At 45.9% G+C, this 27,928-nt stretch overlaps 1 protein-coding gene across 1 annotated transcript in view; it reads left to right on the top strand.

Moving 5' to 3' along the window:
• Positions 1–27,928, top strand: part of LOC122946428 (cytochrome P450 2F3-like) — a 65,956-nt gene that overhangs the window by 29,172 nt on the left and 8,856 nt on the right. Inside the window, exons 8-9 of the mRNA XM_044306056.1 lie at positions 9,013–9,200; positions 11,805–11,946. Of these exons, the coding sequence (XP_044161991.1) occupies positions 9,013–9,200; positions 11,805–11,946 (330 nt within the window). The remainder of the gene's footprint in view (positions 1–9,012; positions 9,201–11,804; positions 11,947–27,928) is intronic.

Here is a 27,928-nt window from a genome sequence, read left to right as displayed (position 1 = left end):
CATCAGGGTAAGGGGGCTGGCGTGGTGTCATGAAACTGTCCTAGGCCTTGGAGAGTGTTGCCCTGCCTTTGTTGGAATTGCTGTGTGTTCCCCTTGTCTACCCTACTCGATTGGCCAAGGAACTATGTACTCTGCCATCAGCGTTGTCAGATGGAAATTTTTTTAGCAATTTTTCAACAAGGACCTTCTGATATTGCACTGTTTTGCTCATCCTCTCAACCTGAGGAATAAGAGATGAGAAGTTCACTTTGTAGCGGGGGTCGAGAAGGGTGAACACCCAATAATCCGTGTTGTCTATAATGCGTATAGAGCACGGTTCAAGGAAAAAAGGCAGCCTAACATAAAGTCAGCCTTGTGTACCAGAGTACCGAAAGGCAAGACTTCACTGGCCTCATCAGGAGGATCACTCTCAATCTCCTCATCCTCTTCCTCCACTTCTGCTCACCCAGGCTGAACAGATGGAATTAAACTTCCATAAGTACTACCCTCTGTAGTGGATGCAACCGTCTCCTGCTCCTCCTCGTCCAATTTGCGCTGAGAAGACGGACAGAGGGTGGTCTGGCTATCACCTTGTTTATTGTCTTCTTCCCCTATTTCCACCTCTTCCACATGTAAAACGTCGTCCTTAATTGTGAGCAGCGATCATTTGAGTAGACACAGAAGTGGGATGGCGATGCTGATAATAGCGTTATCGCCGTAAACCATCTGTGTTGATTCCTCAAAGTTTCTTAAAACCTCACAGAGGTCAGACAGGGCACAGACATCGGCTGCAGGGCACAGGGAGATGAGCGCTTCCATTGTGGAAGCGCTCATCTCCATAGTCATCTGTATCACCGTCCTCAGGACACAGGACAGCAATACAGATGCCTGTGCTGCGACGGGGCAGGGGAGGGAGAGGCGTGTCCCTTTATCTTCCTCTGATAGGCTGCCGGCCTAGTGCCTGCAGCCTATCAGAGGCCGGTGCAGGCGGCGCAATGACGTCATTGCGTCGCCTGAGCCATACAGCGCGGGACACAGGCCGTAAGAGGCCCGCATTGCATCGCTGACATGGAGGGAAGTATAACAGTTTTTTTTTTTTTTTATATGTACAATAGTTTTAGGGCTCTTGTTACTGGCACATTGGGGGGGCTCTTGTTACTGGCACATTGGGGGGGCTCTTGTTACTGCCACATTAAGAGGGCCCTTGTTACTGGCACATTGGGGGGGCTCTTGTTTCTGGCACATTGGGGGGCTCTTGTTACTGGCACATTGGGGGGCTCTTGTTACTGGCACATTGGGGGGCCTCTTGTTACTGGCACATTGGGGGGCCTCTTGTTCCTGGCACATTGGGGGACTCTTGTTACTGGCACTTTGGGGGGACTCTTGTTACTGGCACATGATAGGGGGCTCTTGATTGGGGGCACTTGTTACTGGCACATGATTCGGGGACTTGTTACTGGCACATGATTCGGGGCACTTCTTACTGGCACAGTATTGGTGGGCACTATAGGGGCATCTACTGAGGCCACAAAGAAGGGGTATTTTATATTGGAGGCTCTGTACAGTAGCATTTTATACTGGGACACATTATGGTGGGTACTATGGGGAAGGGGGAGAGGAGTACTATAGGGTCATCTACATGGGGCACTAAGAAGGGGTATTTTATACTTGCAAATTATGGGGGACTATATCTGGGACATTTTATATTAGTACATTATGGGGGGCACTGGGAGGAAGGGGGCAGAGGAGCACTATGGGGGCACTATATAGGGTTATTTTATACTGGCACATTATGGGAGCACTATGGGGACATTAGCTCAACTGGGGGCATTACAAGGGGGTATTTTTTGCACCGTCACATTATAAGGAGAATTATTTCTACTGGGGGGGCATTAAGGTGGGCTTTATTATGACCCCCTAGTAGCAGCACCAGCTTCTCCCTGTTCTGCTATTCCTCTGCCCCTTCTCCAAATCCTTATTATGAAATCTTTTTCATTAGGATAAAACGCAACATCAGCTCCACCAAGACCCCTAGCCAAGTCTTGAAGTGGTGTCCGAGATCCACAAGGGCCAAGCCAAGTAATTGTAAGTTTTCATGTGAAATATGTTTGTTATACACATATAGCATACACTGTGCCACACAATATACAGTATACCTCTACACTGTGTAGTCTGTTCTATAAGCACCATTGTTTTGTGGCTGCGGGCAGAAAATAATCTGGAAGTGCCCCTCCCGAGACAAGGCTCTGGATCTGCCAATGTGCTGCACGCAGATAATTCGGAGGTGGAAGTGGAGGAGGAGGCGAAGGAGGAGAAGTGGGGGTTGGAGCCACTAACGTAGGTGCTGGCGGAAACCCTGATGGAATTAGGACCTGCAATCCTCTGCATTGGTGGCAGCTGTTCCACTCCCGGCCTCCACAATTTTTACCCAGTGTGCCATCAGGGAAATGTAGCATCCCTGGCCAAATGCACTTGTCCATGTGTCTGTGGTTCAGTGGACCTTCCCAGTAACTGTGTTTGTCAGGGCACATGTGACGTTTTGGGACACATGTTGGTGTAAGGAGGGTACGACACACCTCGAAAAACAGTGGCAGCTGGGGACAGAGTACCGCGGGACGGCCACCAACATCAGGCTGCCGAAGGCCACAGTGTACACAAGCCTAAATGGCAACATTTCCAGGGCCAGTCATTTTGAAAGGTGCGCATCTAGTGCTATGAACTGTGGGTGGGTGGCTGGGTATTTGGACGGTGCGCTGGGACATGGTGCAGGGCAGGAGGCATTCTCACCTGCGCCTTAGACAGGCAATTAGCCAGCACATACCATAGGGGAAGAGGAGGCAGTGGTGTGACTCGCAGACACAGATTGTGGACCCAGGCATTTGTCCCACTTATTACGGTGCTTGGATGCCATGTGGCGGATCGTGCTGGTGGTGGTGAGGTTGCTAGTGTTCATGCTCCGGCTCATTTTGGTGTGGCACAGGTTGCAAACTACTATTCTTTTGTCGTCCGCACTTTCTTCAAAAAAGTGCCATACTGTGGAACACCTACCCCTTTGCAACGGAGATTTATGCAAGAGGGTGCTCCGTGGAACAGTTGCGGGCCTGTTTGATGTGGCCTGCCTTCTCCCTTTTGCCACCCCACTTCCTCTTCCAGCCTGTTGCGGGGCTGCAGATCCTTCCCCCCCTGTTCTGCTGTCCTTGCTCAGCTTTTCACCTTCACAGGTTTGGTCAGTGACTTCATCATCCACCACCTCCTCTTACACTTCCTCACTTTGATCATCCTCTTGATTTGTTGAACTAACCACAACCTCAGTGATTGACAACAGTTTTTCATCATCTTCATCAACCTCTTGAGACAGTAATTGCGGTTGACTCATTGGCAACTGTGTCTCATCATCATACACCTCATTAAACACTAATTGCCATTCCCCACCGTCATCTTCTTGAGACTGTGGATGCTCAAGAGGTTGGGAATCAGGGCACAAGATCTCATGTCCCTCTTCAAGCGTGCTTGGCGAGAGGCCAAATCAAGTAATGGCGATGAAAAGAGCTCCTCGGAAATTCTGAGTGTGGGATCACTTGTTTGGCCAGACTCTCCATGGTGGGAGGAAGGAGGATCAGGGAGTGGATTCTGTTGACCAGACTCTTGGCTACTGAGACTGGACTTGGTGGAAGACAGGGTGGTGCTTAATCGACTGGAAGCATTATCTGCTGCAATCCAACCGATCACCTGGTCGCAATGGTCTGACTTCAAGAGTTTTGTCCTGCGACGCCCTGCAAACTGGGACATGAAGCTAGGTATCGTGGATGATTGTTTTTCTTGTGCTCTGGCAGCAGGCACAGTTTTAACGCGCCCAGGGCCACGGCCTCTGCGTGAACCATCAGCATCACGGCCACTTCCTTGTCCCTTACTGCTCGCCTTGCGCATATTAAATGTTATATGCACGCTTGATACACAAGATGTGGCACGGATGTCACAGTTCGCAGCAACCACAGTATATGAAAAAAGTATGGAAAAAGGAAAATAGATTTTGATTATATTTCTCCAATCTCTGGACCTGATACACAGAAGGTGTTGGACATATGTCTCTAGTTAGTGCAGACACCATCTATAGAACAACTATTGAAAATGATGGAAGAAATATAGTATTTTTCAGTAATATTTCTCAGGTCTCTGCCCTGACAAACAGAAGGTATTGGACAGATGTCACCAGTCACTGCAAGCACCCTCTATAGAAAAATTATTGTAAATGCTGGGGAAAAAAAAATTGTACTGTAGCTATAAAATACGGCCAGCCTACCACTACACACAATAGTCCTTAAAAGGACTTTTGGGTCTTTTAAACGTTTTTTACTGAATTAATTGTGATCAGATTCCCTTCCAAAGCGCAGCTCTCCCTGACTACAAATGAGCCGAACATGCGTCATCGGGTGCTATATAGCACTCGATGATGTGTTCTGGCAAGTCAATCACTGTAATGACAGTAGCCAACATGGCTACTGACATTGCAGTGAGGGCAGTACTTACCTGCATGTTTATTGGCTGCATAGCAGCCGCAAAACATGCGGGGAGGAGGTTCGAGCATGGCGCGCGAGCACATGCAGTACTCGGCCGAGTACAGCGACGTGCCGAGCATAGCGATGCTCGAGCTGAACAGCAATTCGGCCGAGCATGATCTCTCAACACTAGTCTCCTGCACTTATCTAGGAAGAGACTGCCATCCATTTCAGGGCTGCTGCCTAAGGTAGACCATGCAAGTAGGTAGGGACAGTGGGATGGGTATTTCAGGACTCCCTACTGTGACAGTCTTCCTACAGTATATACAGCTCCAAAAGCAGATCTATTCATCTCCATGGAAACAGACTACAAACTTCTTATAGTCTGATCCTAAAGTTATATTCTCTTTCCTCAACCCCTACTTCTTACTAGTGATGAGCGGCAGGTGCCATATTCGATTTCGACGAAATTCGCGAATATTCGATAGAATATTCGTTTTATATTCGTTGAAATCGAATATTTGTCATTATTCTTGTTATCGCGATTAATATGCGATTTAAATAATCGCGTATTGCGATTGTAACTTAAAGGCTACTCTCCTATTGAAATAGCAATGCGATTAATTCAAGTTATAAAAATCGAATTTCGATTTTAACTTAGCACTGCTATATTCTATATTAGGCTAGAATTAAGGAATATGGAATGTAGCAGTGCTAAGTTAAAATCGAAATTCGATTATTATAACTTGAATTAATCGAATTGCGATTTCAACTTGGACCTGGTTTACTATGGTTGGCTTGGTAGAATTAGCGAATATGACGAATATATTTGTTATATTCCACAAAACGAATATAACGAATGTATTCGTCATATTCCACAAAACGAAGATAACGAATGTATTCTGCATCTTCGTTTTAGCTACCTATTCGTCAACTTCGCTAATTCTAGCAATCATATAGGAAAGTTTACTATAGAGACAGCTAAGTTTAATTCGCTATGCGATTATATGACTGCTTTTTTTTTAATAAATAGTATAATTATAATAATTATCAGGTATTATAATTATTCTATTTATTAAAAAAAAGCAAAGTAATATAATCGCATAGCGATTAAACTAGTCAACTTTCCTATATGATTGCTAGAATTAGCGAAGTTGACGAATAGGTAGCTAAAACGAAGATGCAGAATACATTCGTTATCTTCGTTTTGTGGAATATAACGAATATATTCGTCATATTCGCTAATTCTACCAAGCCATTGAAGCCAACCATATAGTAAACCAGGTCCAAGTTGAAATCGCCATGCGATTAATATAACTCGAAGTAATCGCATGGCGATTTTAACTTAGTAATGCTATATTCCATGCTCATGGAGCGTCCCCATCACCATGGGAACGACTCCATATACTAGAATGTACTGTCGGATTTGAGAATTACGTTGAAATAGCAATTCGATTATTTCAAGTTATAATAATCGAATTTCGATTTTAACTTAAAGGCTACTCTCCTATTGAAATAGCAATGCGATTAATTCGTTATAAAAATCGAATTTCGATTTTAACTTAGCACTGCTATATTCCATATTCGTTAATTCTAGCCTAATATAGAATATAGCAGTGCTACTGCTAAGTTAAAATCGAAATTCGATTTTTATAACTTGAATTAATCGCATTGCTATTTCAATAGGAGAGTAGCCTTTAAGTTAAAATCGAAATTCGATTATTATAACTTGAAATAATCGAATTGCGATTTCAACGTAATTCTCAAATCCGACAGTACATTCTAGTATATGGAGACGTTCCCATGGTGATGGGGACGCTCCATGAGCATGGAAGTCGGCAGAAGCGGCAACGGGCACTGACTGGAGCAGCTAGGAAGCCAGGAATCCAAAGGACAGGTAAGAACAACTTTAGGGAAGTGGGAAAGAAAAAAATATAACAATAAAAAAACAAAAAAAAAATATATTCGAAATATCAAATTTATATCACTATATTCGAAATATTCGCGAATTAGCGAAGTGCCGATATTCGCGAAAAAAAATCGATATTCGAATATTCGCGCTCAACACTACTTCTTACTGATTTACCAAATGAAGATCATCTCCCCTCATCAGGGTTTACTAACAGTTGTATTTCCTCCTCTCCCAAGAATAATTTAACAATAACATTTAATTCTTCTCACCCTAGATTTCACCTCCCTTAGATATCATCTGTCCCTCCCCACCCCCAAGGATACACCCCCAGTTTTCTCTTCTCTGTGCCATTTCTTCTTTATCTCCTCCATCCTCTAGATCTATTCTCATTTCCCTCCCCCAAGTATCCTCTCTATTCCAACCTTTCACATTTCTTCTTCTTCTTTGAACTTTCACATATCATTCTGCCCCGCCCCCCATCCAGTATCATCTCTCCTTTTCAATATGATCTTTTCCATTAATAGATATCAACTATGTTACCTAGGTCAAACCATATTCTCTTTTAAATTTGTGTTGTTTGGCTTGCCACAGGAGCCCTCAGTAGGTTTTGCTAAGGGCTTTCACAGCTCCTGTACATGGCAACATGTGAGAGGGAACCTGCCTTTTCTCTAGTTACAAAGCACAAAAACTGTGAGAGTTGTCAGGAAGAGATACCTAGGGCATCTGCTGCAAATGCAGTGTGCCAGTGGCTAACTGCATAAGGGGTTATAATGTATATTATCTTTATGCACTTTGCATCTCAAGGGTTGTGTGTCGGGTGGTAGTAAGTTAACTGGCCAGCCAACCCCTTGGTAACCATAGTCAGGAAGGCTGTTTCCACCCCTCCCTTCAACTGCCTACACTTCTTTGCACATATTCTTGGGGGAAATTGTTTAAGCCACCTCTAAAGACTGTTCTTACATTTAACATTTGGTGGGTACTGTCTCTCTTTGGGGAGAGCGCCTTAATTGCTTGAGGAGGCTTATAGGCCATACAGCCTCCTCTGGAATTCTGGGAAGAAAAGGATGCAAATGAGCTCTAAGCAACCTCTGCCTCTAATGCCACCAAATGTAAGGCAGCTAACCTATAAGTGAATGTTCAACCCTTTAGGTATTGAGACATGCTAAGAGCTAATTAGCCAGTTATGTTATATGCAACCATCACAGGTATCTGGAGACATGCTAACAGCAGGGTATCTCACAGCTGTTGGAGGGTGCGTGGGGGAGGATCCATACAGTGAACACGATCATGGGGGTCCAGGGTAGTATTTGGAAGTCGTGGTCATACTCTTCCAGCCAATGTCAGACATTTCTAACTGTGTAACATATATAAAACAAACAACCAAAACGAGAGGGTGGGCTCAACCAATTTAAAGGTGCTACATAGAAGTGATAAACCACCACTGATCACATACATAGTGTGTGTGTAAGCCTATGGCATAGTAATAACAATAACCTGAATACCTATAGAATGAATGTCAGACCGCTTGCAATCAATATAGATATTATTGGTAAATAAATAAATACATAAGTTAAAACCAACTATAGGTGCAGGGGAAAATGGTGACATCTACTGAAGGAGAACACAGTAGGAATAGTTCATATATGTCCACAAAAGGAAAAGGGAACCAATAAAGTGCAAGTGCAATAATTGTCAATAACAAAATGTGCAGGACAAAAGCAAATTACCCATACTGTGTCTCCTCTAGGAAGCTGTCTTACATTTAGAAGCTGCGGTGGATCCGCCAAAGTTACGTATGTAGATCCACCGGCAGCTATAGGGCTTGTTAAGAAGGGTGTCTAAAACACCGGTCTTCATAAATGTGCCTCTATGTATTTTGATAATCTACTAGGAAGGAAAAAGCTAGATCAGGAAAGCTCCCTGTTAGATCTGCAACAGGTTAGGTACCCATGCAAAACCCAACAGTGGGGACATAATTTCAAGCTCCTGATGCCAATGACAAATCTGTAACTAACCCCCACCTACTATATGCCATTATAATCAATGTACTGTCTTGGCTATAAGGTACACCTTAGGCACCAATTTTGTATGGAATTGAACCCCTCAAGCCACGACCCTGTCTTCCAGATGTTAAGTTTATTAAAGTTACAATAAATAGATTAATAAAGATAATTACTGTTGAGTGTGTGGGATCTTAAGAAATGACTGACCTAAAGGTGGATTTACACTGTTCAATAATCAAGCAGATTATCGGGAACGAACATTCCTGAGAATGCTCGTTCTTAACAATCCGGCCATCTAAATATGCCGGGTTCCTGTAATTCATGCAGGCACACCAATTATCGTTTCTGGGCAACAGATCGTGCTGTCCAGAAACAATGATTCTGTATGGGGACGAGGGATTGCACTAGCGAAGTGTGAAGGAGATCGCTGCATGTAAATACAGCATTCTCCTTTGCTTTACGAGCAGCCGACTGTCAGGAAGGAATCCTGACAATCGGCTACAACATCGCATACTGTAAACCCGCCTTAAACTTTTTAAATGTTGTCTGTTTGGTCAACCGTAGCTCTTTGCATGTTGTGTTGAAATTTGGAATTTACCTGGATTAATCTGTACCCAACCAGAGAAGGTCCACCAAGAAGTAGACAAAGTGATTGGAAGAAACCGATGCCCAACAGTGGAAGATAGGAGCAAGATGCCATACACTGATGCTGTGATCCATGAGATTCAACGTTTTACCAGTATAATTCCACTGAGCCTACCACATTGCGTCATACGGGATACTCAGTTCAGAGGGTATCATCTGCCTAAGGTGAGAGGAGAAGCATATTTTAAGGTTGATGTCACACAACTGTCCATACTGTATATCAGAGTGGTAGCTTAAAGCTCCTGGGCCCCAATACAATCTCACGGTAAACAAGAGCCACCGATGATATAGTATGTCGTTTGGAACTCATCTATACCTCTAAATGGAGCAATCATTCTAACAAATCATTGGTTTTTTTGGAAGATGGTGAGGGAGTACATAGTAGACCGCGTCAGCATCCTCAATGATCCCTCAGTGCCTTAGAACTACTGGGTGTCCAAGATAGACACGTGGCACGAACTGGCGCTCTATGCCTTGGAGGTGCTGGCCTACCTTGCCACCAGCGTTTTGTCTGAGCGGGTATTTAGTGCTGCTGGTGGCATTATGACAGATAAGCGTATCCACCTGTCAACTGAAAATGCTGACAGGTTGACTCCTATAAAAATGAACAAGGCCTGAATTGACCATGACTTCTTGACTCCACCAGAGGAAAGCGGCTGAACATAAATGCCCTTTACATGTGTTGTTTATAATGTACTACATACACTGTATTTCCATGCACCCCTTCCACCACAAACAAGGGCATATGTTTGAACCTTCCTTTTCTTATCCTCCTCCTCTTCCATCACATCAACATGCTTATTCGTCACATATAATGCCCTCGCATATGTGCCCTTCACATATAATGTCTTACAGGGTCAGCTCAGCTGCAGGCCCTTGCATATAATTTTTTAGAGGGTCAGCTCAGCTGCAGGCCCTCGCATATAATTTTCTACAGGGTTAGCTCACCAGCAGGCTGGCACCTAAAATCTTTTACAGGGTTAGCTCACCTGCAAGGCCGCACCTACAATCTTTTACAGGGTCAGCTCACCATCAGGCTGGCACCTAAAATCTTTTACAGGGTTAGCTCACCTACAAGCCTGCACCTAAAATCTTTTACAGGGTCAGCTCACCTGAAGGCCTGCACATAAAATATTTTACAGGGTTAGCTCACCTGCAAGCCCACACCTAAAATCTTTTACAGGGTCAGCTCACCTGAAGGCCTGCACATAAAATATTTTACAGGGTTAGCTCACCTGCAAGCCCACACCTATTATCTTTTACAGGATCAGCTCACCTACAAGCGCATACCTAAAATATTTTACAGGGTCAGCTCACCTGCAGGGCCTTATCTAATTATACCAAATAGGTAATTTGCATGCATGCTCCCTTGCTTGGATTTGGAAGCCGTAGCTGTTTCTCAGGCTCCCTCTCTGGAATCGAACCATGATTCCCCCGTTACCCATGGTCTACATGGTTTGGGCTGAAAATAACATCGAAAGTTGATAGTGCAGACATCTGAATGGACTGTCGCAGTCACAGGGATGTGTGCTAGTCCCCAGGTTATCTAGAGTCACCAAAGCGGCAGCAGGCCCTTGCATCTAATGTTTTAGATGTCAGATTTGCTCCAAATGTTTTGCTCCAAATGTTTTTGAGGGTCAACAGCAGACAATCAATCATAATTTTTCAAGGCTGTGTATGATGCCCTCTTTTATGTGTAACAAAGGGTGTATTGGAGTGCCGATTCCTTGTAATTTTTGGCAGCCCTTTCACTTAGTGCATAAGCTTTATTAGTGTAGGACTAGGAGTCCCACTACATGAACAATTGTACCACAATGTGAATGAGGCCCTCCTTTATGTGATATACAGGTTGTATCGGAGTGCCTCTTCCTTGTAATTTTTGGCAGCACTTGCACTTTAAATATATAGGAAAGAATGTTTTCTAACAATTTTTCCTCTAAAATCTTTTTTTTCCCTTCGGTTTTATGCATATTATTGTCAGTCTGTAAAAGTTGCTTACTATTACAATATCGTTCCCAGCAGAGACCTGCAAGTACAAGATGCATCCAGACATCCTCCCCATGCTGTTACAGAAACATTTCAGTGGTGTTTCCATCAATTTCTGACATTTTCCTATGAGCCAGACACCCTCCCCTCTTCAGAGCAGGGGGTACCTGGTTTAATGCTAGGGTTCTCCCATTAAATTCCATTATACTTGGGTGTTCGGTCGAGCACCTGAACATCCCGATGTGTTCGGCCCGAGCCCCCGACCACCTGAGCACTACGGTGCTCCATCAACACTAACCATTGGATCTACTACAACTCGCATTCTGCACTTTAGTAAAAAGAGACTTATCCATTTGCCACAACTGGCCTGGTTACTGACTCCAGCACCATTCACCAGCCACAGCACCTACATCTCTTGCCTTGCACCTATACCAAACCCACAATACCAAGGGCACCCCAACTACAACCAAACAGGTGCAACAACATCAGGGCGTTCCCCGAGGGAAGAAAGATTGTGTCTTCCTGTCACTTCCTGGACCTAGGGAGCCTTGGTATGAGGATTTCCAGTGTGACTAACTATTGCAGACAGAGCCACAACCAGTCTCATCCTCTGTTCTGATCCTACGGGGCTTGCAGCATATATACAGTATTTAGTTGTCAGATGAGGATAGTATAAAGTACTGAAAAGTAATTGAGTATGAGTGGAAATCTTGATAGAACAGTAGGACCAATAAAAATGCAATCAATGAAGCACAATAAATATTCATTATGATTATTCTCCAGGGCACAAACGTGATCCCAGTCCTTGCCTCCGTCCACAACGATCCTGAGAAATTCAAAGAAACCCTAGAGTTCAACCCAGAAAATTTCCTGGATGAGAATAATCGGTTCAAGAATAATGATGCTTTTATGCCTTTCTCTTCAGGTACTGTAATCCTATAACATTTGAGGGTGTACATTAAATCACATTTACCCTTCTAGGTCCATAGAAAGAAGGGCAAAAGTCACTAAAATAAGTTTACCTCTACTAGTACTGCTCATTCCACACTTGCTACCCAATGGCACTGTTTTTCTTATTCTATTTTTCCTGTAGTAAGTAATGTATTTTATGTTGTTGTTTATTTCATCCATGTACTCATCTATCTTGTTTTATCCCTCCACCATCCTCTTGTATAATGTATTGCCCCCTCGGGCTTCCATAGAGGTTTGAGGCCCCTACTTTACCTCTGTAGGCCTCATTTCATATTAAGATTTTTTCTGTTGGGCTGATCTCTTTGTGATCTCTATATGAATCCAACAGAAATAAAAGAAACATTCCTATAAGGCTACTTTCATACTAGCAATTCTGCTAGCTCCGGCAGGCTTAAGCAAAAACGCTTCCATTACTTATAATACAACCATCTGCATCCGTTATGAACGGATCCGTTTGTATTATCTTTAACACAGCCAAGACGGATCCGTCATGAACTCCATTGAAAATCAACATGGGACGGATCCGTTTTCTATTGTGGTAGATTGTGTCAGAGAAAACGGATCCATCCCCATTGACTTGCATTATGGGTCATGACGGAGCCGTCTTGGTCCACATCCATGACGGAAAGAAAACCGCAGCATGCTGTGGTTTGCTCTCAGGTATGAGAACGGAACAGAATGCATTTTGGAGCATTCCGTTCTGTTCAGTTATGTTTTGTCCCCATTGACAATGAATGGGGACAAAATGGAAGTTTTTTTTTACGGTATTGAGACCCCATGACGGATATCAATACTAGAAAATAGAAATTCTAGTGAGAAAGTAGCCTTAGAGGACATTCACATGGAGTATTTTGACAGCGGAAATTTGGCCTACGGGTGGCTGTGTGGAACCGCCTTCCATTTTTCTTAACAAAAGGCCATGCGGCCATTCGAGCTGCTACAGTTTATCATCAGAATTGCGTGGGTTTCCTCCAGGTACTCCAGTATCCTCCCACATTCCAAAGACATACTGTGAGCTCCATCAGGGACAGTATAATGCTAATGTCTGTAAAGCACTGCGGAATATAGTAATGCTATATAAGTGCATAAAATAAATAAATTGTGCAAAGATAGGGGCCAATTATGCATGCCACTGGCAAATTTTGGGCGAGGAATTAATGACAAATTTGCAGGGTCAAAAGATGGTATGTGAATGTATGATACTTTCTCTGTATAATACACCCTCTGTGTGATCTACAGAAAAAAATAGTGGCATGTTTTATTGGGCTATATACATATATATCGACAGAGAGAGGGAGAGATGAGAGGTATTTGCCAGCCCTACTCTGTGGTGATCCTTGGGTACAAGAGCCACAATTTACCACAATCCTTACATCCTCCATAACTATGCCATTGTATAAAATAGATAGAAAATGCATAGAAATGGAAAAAATCCAAAAAGATGTGTAAATACCTGATAAAAAGTAAAACTATTGAATGTGATCTCTCCTGAGACTATAAATTGGAACAAGACAATAAATAGGAGCTCTCATTTGTCGCTAATTAACCATAATCAAACTTCTCGTAAAGACTTCAATAATTATCATTTAATGTGTATTATATTATAGGCATTATATTAGTATTATATATTTTTTGGGTGTTCCCTGCTAATATGCTGCTTCCACTTGTGGGGTCATTTACTAACTAGAAATACACTTTTATTAGGCTTATTTCTGCGACTTTTCCTGCTCACCAATTCAAGTCTAATAAAGTGGCGTGGGTGGGGAAGGGGCCAGACCGGCAGGCCCATTTCCTTTACCATTTTCTACGCCTGGTTTAGGCATAGAAAATGGTCTAAATGTAAGACAGCTAGGAACTAGGAAGCTGTCTTACATTTAGAAGCGGCAGTAAATCCGCCAAAGTTATTATGGAGAGGCCGACACCTCTACATAACTCCGGAATATCCACCGCCAGCTATAGGGGATATTAAAGGTGTTGTTCGGGTTCAGAGCTGAACCCAGACAAACCTCCATTTTCACCCAGGCAGCCCCCATGACTACTCCGATGCTCTCCTTTGCTAAATTGCGCAGGGAAAAGGCTCTTTTGTTTACAATAACACGCTGATGGGCGGAGGCTTCCGCCCAGCAGTGTGTTTGTTGACGTCAACGACTCTGATAAGCGGGCTTTAGTGCTGCCCTAGCCGTTTTACTGGCTAGAGCAATGCTAAAGCCCGCCTTTCAGCGTCGGTGATGTCACCGGGCTCCCTGAGAAGCTGGAAGAAGAGGCTTCAGCTCGCCTGCAAGAGACCCGGTATGTCACAGAGTATAAGAAAACAGTCACTTCCGGCTAAGAATTTCCTATATGAAAACGGGGCTTCAGAAATATGTGGCAAAGGTAGGACATGCATGTATGTAATATGTATGTCACTCTAGTACTATTACACCAATGTCCCCAATCCCGGACAACCCCTTTAAGACCGGTGTCTAAAACACTGGTCTTAATAAATGATCCCCTTAATTTATGTTTGATCCTTTTTTTGGGCCTGTAAAACATAACATGGGTCAGACTTATTAAAAACAGTTTGTTGCCCAAACCAATCATAGCACTGCTTTCATTTTACAAAAGCGCTATGAGAAATGAAAGCTGTGCTGTCATTGGTTGCTGTGGCCACTCACCTTTTACTTTTTCAGACTTTTTTTCCTCCATAGCAAACTGACCGCAGTGTTTTTCACTCCAAAGAAATACACCAACAAAAAAGCTGCATTTTTCTAAAACCAGCTATAAAATCTTGATGATTATTGGCCTTTGTAAATTCAGTCACTCCTGTGTTATCTTGGCTGTGTCCATAGGGCCATTATCTTGTTGTAAGGTGAACCTTTAGCCCAGCCTGAGGTCCAGAGCCATTTAGATTAGGTTTTATTAAGAATATCTCTTTACCTTTCTTTATTTAGTTTTCCCTCAGCCCTCACGAGTCTCGCTGCCCCAGCCTCTGAAATACACCCCCACAGCGTGATGCTGCTACCCCCACGCTTCACTGTAGGGATGATATTGGGCAGGTGATGAGCAGTGCCTGGTTTCCTTCAGACATAATGCTTAGAATTGAGGCCAAAAAGTTAAATCTCATTTTCATCAGACTACAGAATCTTTTTTTTTCTCACAGTCTGCTTTTTTGCAGACGCCAGGTGGGCTTTCATGTTCTTTTGACCTTCTGGAAATTTCTTCCATCAGGACACTGGACCTTTGGAGCTCAGCCATTGAGTTACCATTGGATTCTTGGACACTAGTCCTATCAAAGTCCATCTTCCCAGATTACTTACTATAGTTTGGTGTGGTGGCCAGCACAGGAAAGAGCCCAGGTTGTTCCAAAGATTTTCCATTTAATAATAAGGCCACTGTGCTCTTGGGAGCTTTCGGTGCAGCCAAAAAATGTTGTACACTTCTCTAGATCTGTGTCTCCACACAATCCTATCTCTGAGCTCTACAGGCATTTCTTTCCTCTCCATGGCTTGGTTTTATATTTGATATCCATTGTCAGCTAAGAAACAAGATTGTGTCTTTCCAAATAATGTCCAGTCTACTGAATTTACCTCAGGTGAACTCCAGTCAAAGTGGGTAAACATCTTGGTCAACATGATCAAGAGAAATCGGAGGGCCCAGAGCAAAATTTCAAGTGTCATAGCAAAGGGTTTGAATACAGTACTTATGTCCATGCAACATTTTAGTTTTTCCTTTGTAATAAATTAGAAAAAATTTCTAAAATTCTGTTTTCATTTTCTTATTATAGGGTAATGAATGCAGACTGGGGGGAAAAGTTTATTTAGTATTTTTGTATTTTAGCACAAGATGCAATTTAATAATACGTAAAATAAGTGAAAGAGTCTGAAGGCTTTTTGACTGCATTGTACATAGCTTCTAGAGATGAGCAAATCGAAAGTGGAATTCAATCCAAATTTCAGGATAAATTCGACTTGCCGCAAAGCAGAATTTCCTTGTGCTTCGTGGTAGTGAATCTATTTAACCTGAAATAGTGTAAAAAAACAAAGAAATAATACCCCCTCCATTTGCTTGCAACGTGCCTGCCACCGCCATCTTGATTGAAGATCTCCTCTGAAATCCTGTGCGTTGTGACGTATGACGTCACAACGCCGGCGGGCGTGATGGCGTCATCTCGGGCCTTGTGCAATTTCATGCAATATCTTCAAGCAAGATAGTGGCAGCGGCCAGTCGCAAACAAATGGAGGCGGTAAATGTGATAAAAAAAATTCTAATGTTAATTTTACACTGCATTGTTAATGTAAGATGCCGCGATCAAGTATGAACGAGGCATCTGAGGGGTACAGTGACGGGGTGCGACGCTACTGCAACTCCCTGTCATTGCATCCGCTACTTAAAAAAATGCGATTCGTGACAAAGTAACTTTTCAAAACTTTGCTTATTTCTAATAGATTCATATGCCATTCATACCGCATCCCACTCTTCTTCCACTACCTCTAGTGAGAAATTGAAATCTAGATCAAATCTAGATTTGTGCTATAATTTACACCAGCTTCTGGCATAAACAGGGTCGTTGCTAGGGTCTCAAAAGATCTGGGGCCCAAGCCCCAATGAATATGGCCCAGTTTTTAAAGTCGCCCAACCCCCCTCCCCCCACACACCGCACTTTCCTGTACTTGCTATACAGCAGCACATGCCTGTCACATCCAGCGCCTTTCAGGTGAAGTCTCCTCCGATGTAGATCTTCTTTGTCATCATCTTCTCCATTTGGTCCGTACAATTTCTTTCAGCCGCCTTGTCTCTGCAGAGTGTGACACACAGACATCTTAGCTTTCTCACTTTTCTATTATCTCCCAACCAGGAGTCCCCACAGTGTTACCCTGCTGCTCGCTGTGCCCCCCAATACCCTTAAATACTATACTGAAGAAATATTAGTGCCCCCATAGCAATAGTGCTCCATATAATCCCACCAACACTAATCCCCTTCTAGAATGCCCTCATTAGTAATACTGCCCCCTACACTGCCCCGACCGTGATAATGCTCCCCTAGAGTGCCCCCATTAGTAGAAGAGCCCTTCAGTATTAATAATATCCTCACAGAGCCCCCAGTACTAATAAGGCCCCCATATTGCTCTTAGTAGAAATAAGGCAGATCCATGTCCCTCCTATAGAGCCCACAGTAGTAATAAGAATGCCTATAGTGTCCCCTGGATTTGCAGTGCCCCCTGTAGTTTTATTCCTCCCTCCACCATACAGTTCCATGTAAATAACATCACATCTCTCCTGCCCACTCCAAAATACAGTCCTATGTAAATAGCATCACTACCCTCCCTTCAGCCCCTCCAATATATAGTCCCATGTAAATAACACAATTTCCCTCCCTCTGCCATGTAAATAACATCACACCATCTTTCCAGCCCCCTCTAATATACAGCAACATGCAAATAACATCCCTTTATATCTACAGCCCCCTCCAAAATACAGCCCATGTAAATAACATCACCTCCTCCCCAGCCACCTCCAACATGCAATCCCATGTAAACATCACCCCCTCCACATTCAGTCCCATGTAAATAATATAATTACCCCCACCAGCCACCTTAAACATATAGTCCCATGTAAATAACATTGCCCCCTCAACATTTAATCCCATGTAAATAACATCCCTCCCTTCTTCAGACCCCTGTAACATTCAGTCCCATGTAAATAACATCACTCCCTCCCACAGCCGCCTCCAACATACAGTCCCATGTAAATAACATAGTCCCCTCCCACAGCCGCCTTCAACATACAGTCCCATGTAAATAACATCACCTCCTCCCCAGCCATCTCCAACATTCAATCCCATGTAAACATCACCCACTCAACATTCAGTCCCATGTAAATAACATAATTACCCCCCAACAGCCATCTTCAACATATAGTCCCATGTAAAAAACATTGCCCCCTCAACATTCAATACCATGTAAATAAAATCACTCCCTTCCTCAGACTCCTGTAACATTCAGTCCCATTTAAATAACATCACTCCCTCCCACAGCCACCATCAACAAATAGTCCCATGTAAATAACACTATTTCCCTCCCTCTGCCATATAGTCCCATGTAAATAACATCCCACCATCTTTCCAGCCCCCTCAAATATACAGCCCCATGAAAATAACATCACCTCCTCCCCAGCCATCTCCAACATGCAATCCCATGTAAACATCACCCACTGAACATTCAGTCCCATGTAAATAACATAATTCCCCCCACTAGCCATCTTCAACATATAGTCCCATGTAAATAACATTGCCCCCTCAACATTCAATCCCATGTAAATAAAATCACTCCCTTCCTCAGACCCCTGTAACATTCAGTCCCATGTAAATAACATCACTCCCTCCAACAGCCACCATCAACAAACAGTCCCATGTAAATAACATCACTGCCTCTTCCAGCCACCTCCAACATACTGTCCCATGTAAATAACATCACTCCCTTCCACAGCCGCCTCCAACATACAGTGCCATGTAAATAACATCACCCTGCCCCAGCCCCCTCCAACATTCAGTCTCATGTAGGTAACATCACTCCCTCCCACAGCCGCCATCAATAGTGTTGAGTGAACTTGTGTTTTAAGTTCAGCGTCTAAAGTTCGGATTCAGGGTTATCGAAGAATCCCATTATTGATACCACAACGGAATTCGGAAAACATAACGAGATTCTTCGATAACCCAAAGCCGAATTTTAGACGCCGAACTTAAACCAGAAGTTCGCTAAACACTAGCCATCAACATACAGTCCCATGTAAATAACCACTCGATCCCCAGCCCCCTCCAACATACAGTCCCATGTAAAAAAACATAATTACCCCCTACAGCCACCATCAACATACAGTCCCACGTAAATAACATGACCCCCTCCCCAGTCACCTGCAACACACAGTTCCATGTAAATAACATCTCTCCCTTCAGCCCTAATATACAGTCCCAGTTAAATAACCACAACTCCCAGCATTGCTCTGCCTCTCCCTTCACTCACCTCTCCTCATGTAGCAGACATCACTACAGCTTCTCCTCCTCTTCACTGCCGTTGTTCTGCCAAATCTCTATACGTTGCGAAAAGTCTATACCGGAAGTGACGCAGCCACACCGGAAGTGATTCGGCCGCACAGGAATCAGCTGGAGGAGGGTGTGCACGGCGCGAGCGCACATCGACCGGCTTAGCAAAGAATGATTGCAGCACCGCGATAGAAGTACTTCGTACACCGCGTGTGCGCACTTAGGGGTATAGAGATTTTGCAGCGCAAAATGTTTCATCAGATCTTCCTACCCCTCAGTGCGCAGGCGCCCACAAATCATCAGTTGCAGTTCAGCTCTATTATGTGGTGAACTTGGTATCCAGCACTTAGCTCTGCGGTAAGGATGAACTGCAACTGATGATTTGTGGGTGCGTGCGCACCCAGGGTTAGGGAGATCTGATTAAAACATTTTGCGCTGCAAAATCTCTATACCCCTAAGTGCGCACGTGCGGTTTACGAAGTACTTCTATCGTGGCGCTGCAATAATTCTTTGCTAAGCCGGTGGATGTGCGCTTGCTCAGCGCCTGAGTGCACATCCTCCTCCAGCTGATTCCTGTGCGGCCGCGTCACTTCCGGTATAGACTTTTCGCAAGGTATAGAGATTTGGCAGAACAATGATAGAAATGGCTGCAGCTCTCACCTCTGACTTTAATCCACGAAACACGGAAAAAAGGCCAGAACTGGGCCTAATAGAATATCCAATAGAAAGAGAGAATCCAGCTTCTTGTGGAGTAAAAAAATGTTCTTTATTGGCTCATTGTATAAAATCCACCAATATCACAAAAAAAGGTGCACAGTAACATGTTTCGGGCTACAGAATCCAGCCCTTCATCAAGACGGATTTTTGGTGGATTTTATACAATGAGCCAATAAAGAACAATGTTTTACTCCACAAGAAGCTGGATTCTCTCTTTCTAAGAGATTTTGCAGTCCTCTCCTGCACTGGTCAAATGATGGTGACATCATCGCAGGTCATTCCCAATCACTGCCTGTTTTGCTGGTCACATGACCTGTGATGTCACCACAGGTCCTTCAGCTCTTCCAGTGCATTAGATTCAATTGTATTGCCGTCCTGAGGATGGCAATACAGTTTTCCCTTACGTCCTAACCAGTGGCACAGATGGGGTATTCTGCCCCTGTGGACTGGTTAGGACAGGTGGAAGTTTAATGAACAAATAAAAAACACTGGCATGTACACGCCCTCCCTGCCCCCAATAAAGAGGGGTGTAGCCCTCATGCAGTTGTGTTTTTTTCTGTCCTGCGGACAGGACGGGACGGGTGGTGCACTCCCCCCCCCGCTCGGGGGGGAGAGTGTATTATTTTCCCCTTTTCTTGATATTTTTGTTCCCTCTGGGAACTAAGCCGCTCCTTCTATGCAGCCGGAGGACGTGTCTCGGGCCCTTGCTAAAGTTTCCGCTCCTGCTGCTGAGCCCTATCACGTGGGCTTACCTCTTTGCCAGGTGGTGTGGCCGGGGCAGGAGCGGGAGCTGCTGGAGCGGCGGTAGCGGCGTCCGCATGTTCTGCTGGGCGCCGCCATCTTGCGGAAGTGACGTCGGGTGACGTCACTTCCGGGTTCTGTCTCCGGAGCGCTGCTGCGCTGCCGGGATTGTTCTTTTTGATTATTTAGGGCCGTGGGGGGCCCTTTTGAATGTTTAGGTTCCCTCTCTGGGGCTCATAGTTATATTTTGGTCATTGTAGACCAAGTTATAAACCTGAAGATTACCCCGCCCCCTTTGTGGGCGGGACTTTCTTTTTGGCGCCAAAACGACCTATTTAAACTTGGTGAAGCTCCAAGTTCAGTCTCCTGGAGCGCAGCTTGCTGTCAACCTTGAGTGTGGTTTGGTGTTTGGTGCTAGAGAGTCTTGCTACCTCTGTGCTGAAAATCGTTATTTCTATAAAAAAGCTTGTTAGGATCTTCTGGGTAAAGATCCTGAAACTTGCGATTAAGCTTTGTTTCCTTGAATTTTGCTAAATTCATGTTTCTTTAATTTTCAGCCATGTCGTCGACCGGTGACGGAGAGCGAGACCCCGGCAGGAAATCCGCGGGCAAGAGGCGTCATCTGCAGTGCCATGACTGCCAGATTGTCCTGGAGGACTCTTACGACTTCTCCCGCTGCCCACCCTGTAGGGCCAAGTCAATCCCCCAGTTGGAGCCATCTGTCCACGACGTGGTTGATTGGGTGAAGGGATACATGGAGTCCAACATGACCCAGGTCAACGCCTCCATCCAGGAATTGAAGAATGCCCTGGTCGCCAAGCGTCATCGTCCCTCCTCCCCCCATCGTCCGATGGAGGTCTCGGGGGGTCAGGAGGCGAGGGAAGGTTCCGCCTCCTCCTCGGACGAGGAGGATGGATTTTCCTATTTTTTCCCGCTGGAGAAGGCCCAGCGGCTACTAAAGTCCGTCCGGTCGGGGGACCAGGACGTTGACCCGGGGGAAGCCTCATCCTCTGCCTCTAGGGGGCCTAGGGCCTTTAAAGCGGATGATTCTCTCCTATCTCTGATGAAAACAGAGTGGAGAAAGCCAGAAAAGGGTCCAGTGTTGACCAAAAGGTTCAAGGCCGTGTTCCCGGTCAGGGAGGATCAGGTATCTTCCTGGGGGCCTGTCCCGAAGGTGGACATGGCAATTGCGAAATTATCCAGGAGGACCCTGATCCCTTCAGACGACGGGTCAAGTTTGTTGGATCCGATGGACCGGAAGGCGGACTGCGCCCTTAGGCGCGCCTATTCCTCGGCCTCCGCCTCAGTCGCGATTGCGTCGTCCGAAGTGGCGAATTTTCTGAAAACAAGGTTCTCCCAAATTGAGTCTGACCTGGACCATGGGGTCTCTAGGGACGACATTCTGGCCTCATGCAAGACGGCCAGCCTTGCCATTGATTACTTGTGCGACGCAGCTCCACAACAACTGAAGCTGGCATCTAAGTCGATGGCCCTTTCAACCGCGGGCAGGCGTCCGCTGTGGTTGAAACCCTGGAAGGCCGATACGACCTCAAAGCACAATCTGTGTGCCATGGCGTACGAACCCGGCAAGCTTTTTGGTGCAGAGCTGGACCAAATAATGGAGGGGCTGTCGGACAAGAAGGGCAAGTCCCTTCCCCAGCAGTCCTTTCGTGGTCGGGGCAGGGGGTATGGTTCCAGAGCGGAACCGCAACCCAGACCCCAGAGGAATTGGGGTTCCCGTAGAGGAGGAAAATCCTCTCGGGGTTCTAGACCCCCCAAGAAGTCCTCGGCGCTCTGATTGCGGGCCTCCTCGAGGCTCTTGGTATTTAGCCGGTCTGACTGGAAATCTCGGGCCCCCTTCTCCCCACATTCCCGTAGGCGGTCGCCTACAACATTTTCTACCTTGTTGGCAGGATCATATCCAGGACAGTTGGGTCCTGCGTGTAATTTCTCAGGGCTACCTGGTAGACTTGAGCAGTCGGCCTCTGGACAAATTTGTCCAGACAAGGCTTCTTCCCAGCAACAAGCAGAAGATTCTAGAAAGTTACGTACTAGAATACTTCCAGAAGGGGGCCTTAGAGGAGGTTCCTCTCCAAGAGAGGGGAACAGGTATCTACTCCCCAGTTTTCCTGGTACCCAAGAGTACCGGAGGGTGGAGAATGATTATAGATCTGAGGTTCTTCAACCGTTTCATAAGACAAAAGAAGTTCCGTATGGAAACTATCCAGTCAGTGACCAATCTTCTTATGCCGGGAGATTTCCTGGCAACCTTGGACCTCAAGGATGCTTATCTCCATATTCCCATCCATCCTGGGTCCAGAAGATTCTTAAGGATCGCGGTAAACATCGGGGGGGTCCTAAAGCATTTTCAGTTTGTGGCCCTCCCGTTTGGGATTTCTTCAGCCCCACACACTTTCACCAAAGTGGTGGTCTCTGTGGTGGCCGCACTAAGACTTCAAGGCTTGAGCATAGTTCCATACCTGGACGACTGGCTCCTCAGAGCTCCTTCCCAAGCGATCCTGTCCCAACACATCCAACAGGCTGTTACATTCCTACATCTGTTAGGATGGATAATCAATTGGGACAAATCCCAACTCCAACCAGCCACCTCAGTAAGGTTCCTGGGGTTCATGGTGGATTCAGTCAGGATGACGATTCATCTCACTCCCGAAAGAAGGCAAACCGTACAACAGACAGCCCGTTCCCTCTCTGTACCAAAACAGGTAACAATCCGAACGTGGATGAGGATGTTGGGACTAATGTCTTCAACCGCAGAGGCGGTACCTTGGGCATTATGGCATCTACGTCCGCTCCAGTCGGAAGTATTAGCCAAGTGGAATCACAGTCCGGTAGGACTCAATTCCGTGCTCTCCCTGCCTTACAAAGTCCGATCCTCTCTGAGGTGGTGGTCCCACCTCATGGACGGCAAGTCCCTGATCCAGCCCTCTTGGATCATACTTACTTCAGACGCATCCCTAGTAGGCTGGGGTGCGCATCTTCAGGACAAAACAGTCCAGGGAACTTGGACACCTCAGGAGAGGTTATTGTCATCGAATCTCCTGGAGATCAGAGCAATCAGACTAGCTCTTCTTCATTTTGCTCCCATCATCCGAGGGAAGGCAGTGAAGGTACAGTCAGACAGCATGACCGCTGTGTTGTATATCAACAAGCAGGGAGGCACGAGGTCACAAAGTCTCCTGAGAGAGATAGGGGTGATTTTGGATTGGGCAGAACTGAACCTCACCCACTTATCAGCCGTTCACATTCGCGGAGTTCACAATGTGATTGCGGATCGCCTGAGCCGAGGTCTTCCAACCGGAGAATGGTCACTTCATCCAGAGGTCTTCAAGGAGATAACACTCAGGTGGGGCATGCCAGAGATCGATCTCATGGCAACGAGGTTCAACACCAAGGTGGAGAGGTATTGCTCCCTTTACAGGGAGGACAACCCGGTGGCAATAGATGCACTGTCAATCCCATGGAGGTTCAGGCTGGCCTACATCTTCCCTCCAATTTCCTTGATACCAAGGGTCTTGATGAAAATCAGGCAGGACCAAGCGTCAGTTATCGCCATTATCCCATACTGGCCGAAAAGAGCTTGGTTTACCCAACTCCTACAGATGAGTCGGGGTCAATTTCTGAGGCTTCCCCCAGAGAGAGCACTGGTGTCGGGGGGCACCCAGGTCTCCTCAAATCTTCAAATGTTCAACCTGACAGCCTGGAGGTTGATCAGTCCCTTCCAAGGATAGAAGGGCTATCGGGGTCTGTCTTGAGAACCCTGGAGCACTCCAGATCAGAAGCGACCAACAAGGCCTACTCCAGAATCTGGAAGATTTTTTCGTCCTGGTGTGCTAGGCATCAGCAAACATCCGCTGAAGCTTCCATCCCGATGATCCTACAGTTTCTACAGGACGGTCTGGACAGGGGGCTATCACCCGCTACCCTTAAAGTGCAGATCTCAGCAATCTCTGCTTGTCTCAACAGAGCTGTTTCTCAAGACCCCCTTATCAAGAGATTCCTGAAGGGAGCCTCAAGATTAAAGCCTACAGTAATCAGACCCATCCCGGTTTGGGATTTATCGGTCGTGCTCAGGGGGTTATCATCTCCCCCCTTTGAGCCCCTAGAGGAGGCGGGATTCAGGTTTCTAACCTGGAAGATCACCTTCTTGTTGGCTGTTACCTCTGCAAAGCGAGTTGGGGAACTCCAGGCTTTTTCTGCCTTTGAGCCTTATACAAAGTTCCTGCAGGATCGGGTACTCCTCAAATTTTTACCTACCTTCATCCCAAAGGTTCCCTCCTTTGACAATATTAACCAGGTGATCTCCCTACCAACATTGGCTCCATCCCCCTCCTCTGAGGAAAGAGGGCTCCATACCCTCGACATTGCGAGATGTCTTAGGATTTACCTGGAACGCTCCAAGGTATTTAGGAAGGATGAAAACCTCCTTATCCTTTTTTCCGGTACCCATAAGGGGAGGAAAGCCTCTAAGCCCTCCATCAGTCGCTGGATTAAAGAGGCAATTCGGGAGTCCTATATGTCTCAGGGCTCGGAGCCCCCTGAATTTGTAAGGGCCCACTCTACTCGAGCAGTGGCCACTTCTTTTGCAGAGAGAAGCTCGATCCCATTGGATGTGATCTGTAAGTCAGCTTCTTGGAGTTCTCACTCCACTTTTATCTCACACTATAGAGTGGATACTAGAATACATGGTTATTCCTCATTTGGCCGGACAGTGTTATCTTCCGCCAGGCATGAGGACCCTCCCATGGGGGTTTCTACTTGCTAAATCCCCATCTGTGCCACTGGTTAGGACGTAAGGGAATCGTTAATTTCTAACGATAATTTGTTTTCCCTTAGTCCTAACAGTGGCACACAAATTTCCCCCCCTTGTTTATTATTATTATTATTATTAGTATTTTTTGTCTACTTGTTATTACACAACTGCATGAGGGCTACACCCCTCTTTATTGGGGGCAGGGAGGGCGTGTACATGCCAGTGTTTTTTATTTGTTCATTAAACTTCCACCTGTCCTAACCAGTCCACAGGGGCAGAATACCCCATCTGTGCCACTGTTAGGACTAAGGGAAAACAAATTATCGTTAGAAATTAACGAGTATCTAGCTGGCAGGCAGGACATTCGGGGCCTGGGACAAAACATCAGGGGCCCAGGCTCTGAATGTTTTAACCTAGCAACGCCCCTGGCATGAATTCATGTCCAATTTTTTAATTGCAGAGAATGGCATAAATTCGCAAAGAGTGGCTCTTCAGCTTTTGTGACAGCTCCAAGCATGTCCACTAAGGGCTTGTGGGACTTTGCAGTCTTATAACAGCTGGTGAGCCGTCATTTAGAGATTGCTGGTCTACAGAATATTTCACTTGTTAGGGCAGAAGTTTGTGCTCCAGAGCTGCTCTTTATATTGTAATTTTGGACAGGAAGTGACTACTATAATAAACCATATGTGAGCTACATGGAACTGTCACCTGTGTCTATACCCTCTCCTCCTATCTCTCTTGTTGATGATGTTCTTATAGTCAAGTAAGGCAAGACTAGAGGTTTATGCTAAGGGTAGGCCATCATGAGAAATTTTGGTGTAAGGGCCTGGGAAGCATGGGGTTAATGGGCAGTAAGGGTGGTGGAGGGGTGTGGTAATAGGGTAGGGGTTGGTGATCTTTATATAGAGCGGTGTCCGTTGGCCATTTTAATAATGGTCAGAAAAGCGCAGCAATGAGCTCACCATGATGTCCGTCAACGAGATGATTGGGAGGTGGCGGGCGGCAATGGAGGCCCGGCGCCCGGAGTGGCTTCATCAGCAGATGTCAGGCTTACTGCAGGGGAGGTGGTGGGTATAGCAGGCCCACCGCCATGTGCGAGATGGCCACGACGGGTTCACCCGCCGGCACGCCTTAGCCCCAGTGAAACCCCCAGGGTTCAGCGCAGGAGCTCCTCTAGGGACCCTCCACAAAAGGGGGACGATGGGCACCTTTTAACATCGTCCTCCCGGCGAATGTGTGCAGCAGAGCCCAGAAGGAGGCAGGGATCAGGAGCTGGAGCTGCGGGTTCCTTGCCCCACCTAGTGGCAGAAACTCCCATGCGGTGAGGGAGAGAGGTCCGCATGAGGACGGAGCCTGTGCCAGGAATGGCCACAAGAGGGCGCATGGTTCCAAGAGTTCATGGGCAGGAGTCTCCTGGCCTGGGACAACAGGAAGATGAAGTGGTGTCTGAAGATGGGGAGAGCGCACCCAGCATGGACGTGTCTGGGGTGCAGGCTGCCAGCGGTTTGTTTACAGTGGGAGAATCCGTGGAGTCGCCTACGAGGATCATTCGTCAGGATTCAGGACCAGCGGCTGCAGGGTTCACAGAACCCAGGCAGCCAGGTGATAGCTTGTGGGGAGTTTTTTAGACATTAGTTAGCAGCCCGGGGGGTGTGGGGTCATGGAGAGCTAGTTGCTAGTTGGGGGTGTGGGGCAGTTTATAAGTAGGCTCATGGGTTGGGTTTTCATGGTTAGGAGGAGCAGGTTCGTCCCCGTTACTGACTTGGGGGGTAGGTGCGGGTTTGAGTGGGGCCATGAAGGGCTCACAGCCTTGGGTGGAGTGGATCAGTGTCGGTGGAGACCCAGGTTGGGGGTGAAGAGGACAGGCCTAGGGTGGATGATGCGGCAAAGGGGGAGGTTTATGTGTGTTTTGAGGGTCCGTTAGGGGTACACTTAAAGCAGGAAGTACGTGAGCAGATATGGAAGGGGGAGTACATTAATATTTATACAAAGAGGGTCGGATGCCGCTTCAAAAGGGTCTAACTCCAGTACGGGTGGAAAGGATGAAGTGGTACTTAAATAAGTATCCCAATCAGGAGGCGGCGGAATTGTTAAGGAAAGGTTTTTAGGGGGTTTAGTATTCCGTCGAACCCATTTCCGGTGGTTTTATCGCAACTTTTTTTTTTTCGCTCGGCTTCGTGTCGGAAATAGTGTCGGAAAAGTTGCAAAAGAGGTTTCTTTGGGCAGGATGGATGGGCCTTTTGAGGCACGCCTTAGCCCCAGTGTTGGTCAACTTGAAGGTGTCACCGCTGGGATTAGTGCCCAAAAAGGAGCTGAACAAGTTTGAGCTTATACACCATCTGTCTTTTACAAAGGGGGCGTCAGTCAATGACGGTATCGATCCTGAACTTTGTTCAGTGGTCTATACGTCATTTGATGTGGCTGTGGCATGGGTTAAAAAATTGGGCCCAGGGACCCTGTTGGCTTAAACCGATATTGAGGCGGATTTTCGGTTACTCCCGGTTGACCCTGACAGTTTACAACTGTTGGGTTGTTTTTGGGATGGGAGGTATTTTGTGGATAGATGTTTACCGATGGGTTGTTCCGTGTCGTGTGCGTATTTTGAAACGTTTAGTTCTTTCTTGGAATGGGTAGTGGCTGTCGTCGTGGGGTGTGTTTATCCTTTATCCATTACTTGGATGATTTTCT

This window comes from Bufo gargarizans, chromosome 9 (assembly GCF_014858855.1).
Source record: "Bufo gargarizans isolate SCDJY-AF-19 chromosome 9, ASM1485885v1, whole genome shotgun sequence".
In the NCBI taxonomy this organism is placed as follows: Eukaryota; Metazoa; Chordata; class Amphibia; order Anura; family Bufonidae; genus Bufo; species Bufo gargarizans.
This window is presented reverse-complemented; position numbering and strand designations above follow the sequence as displayed.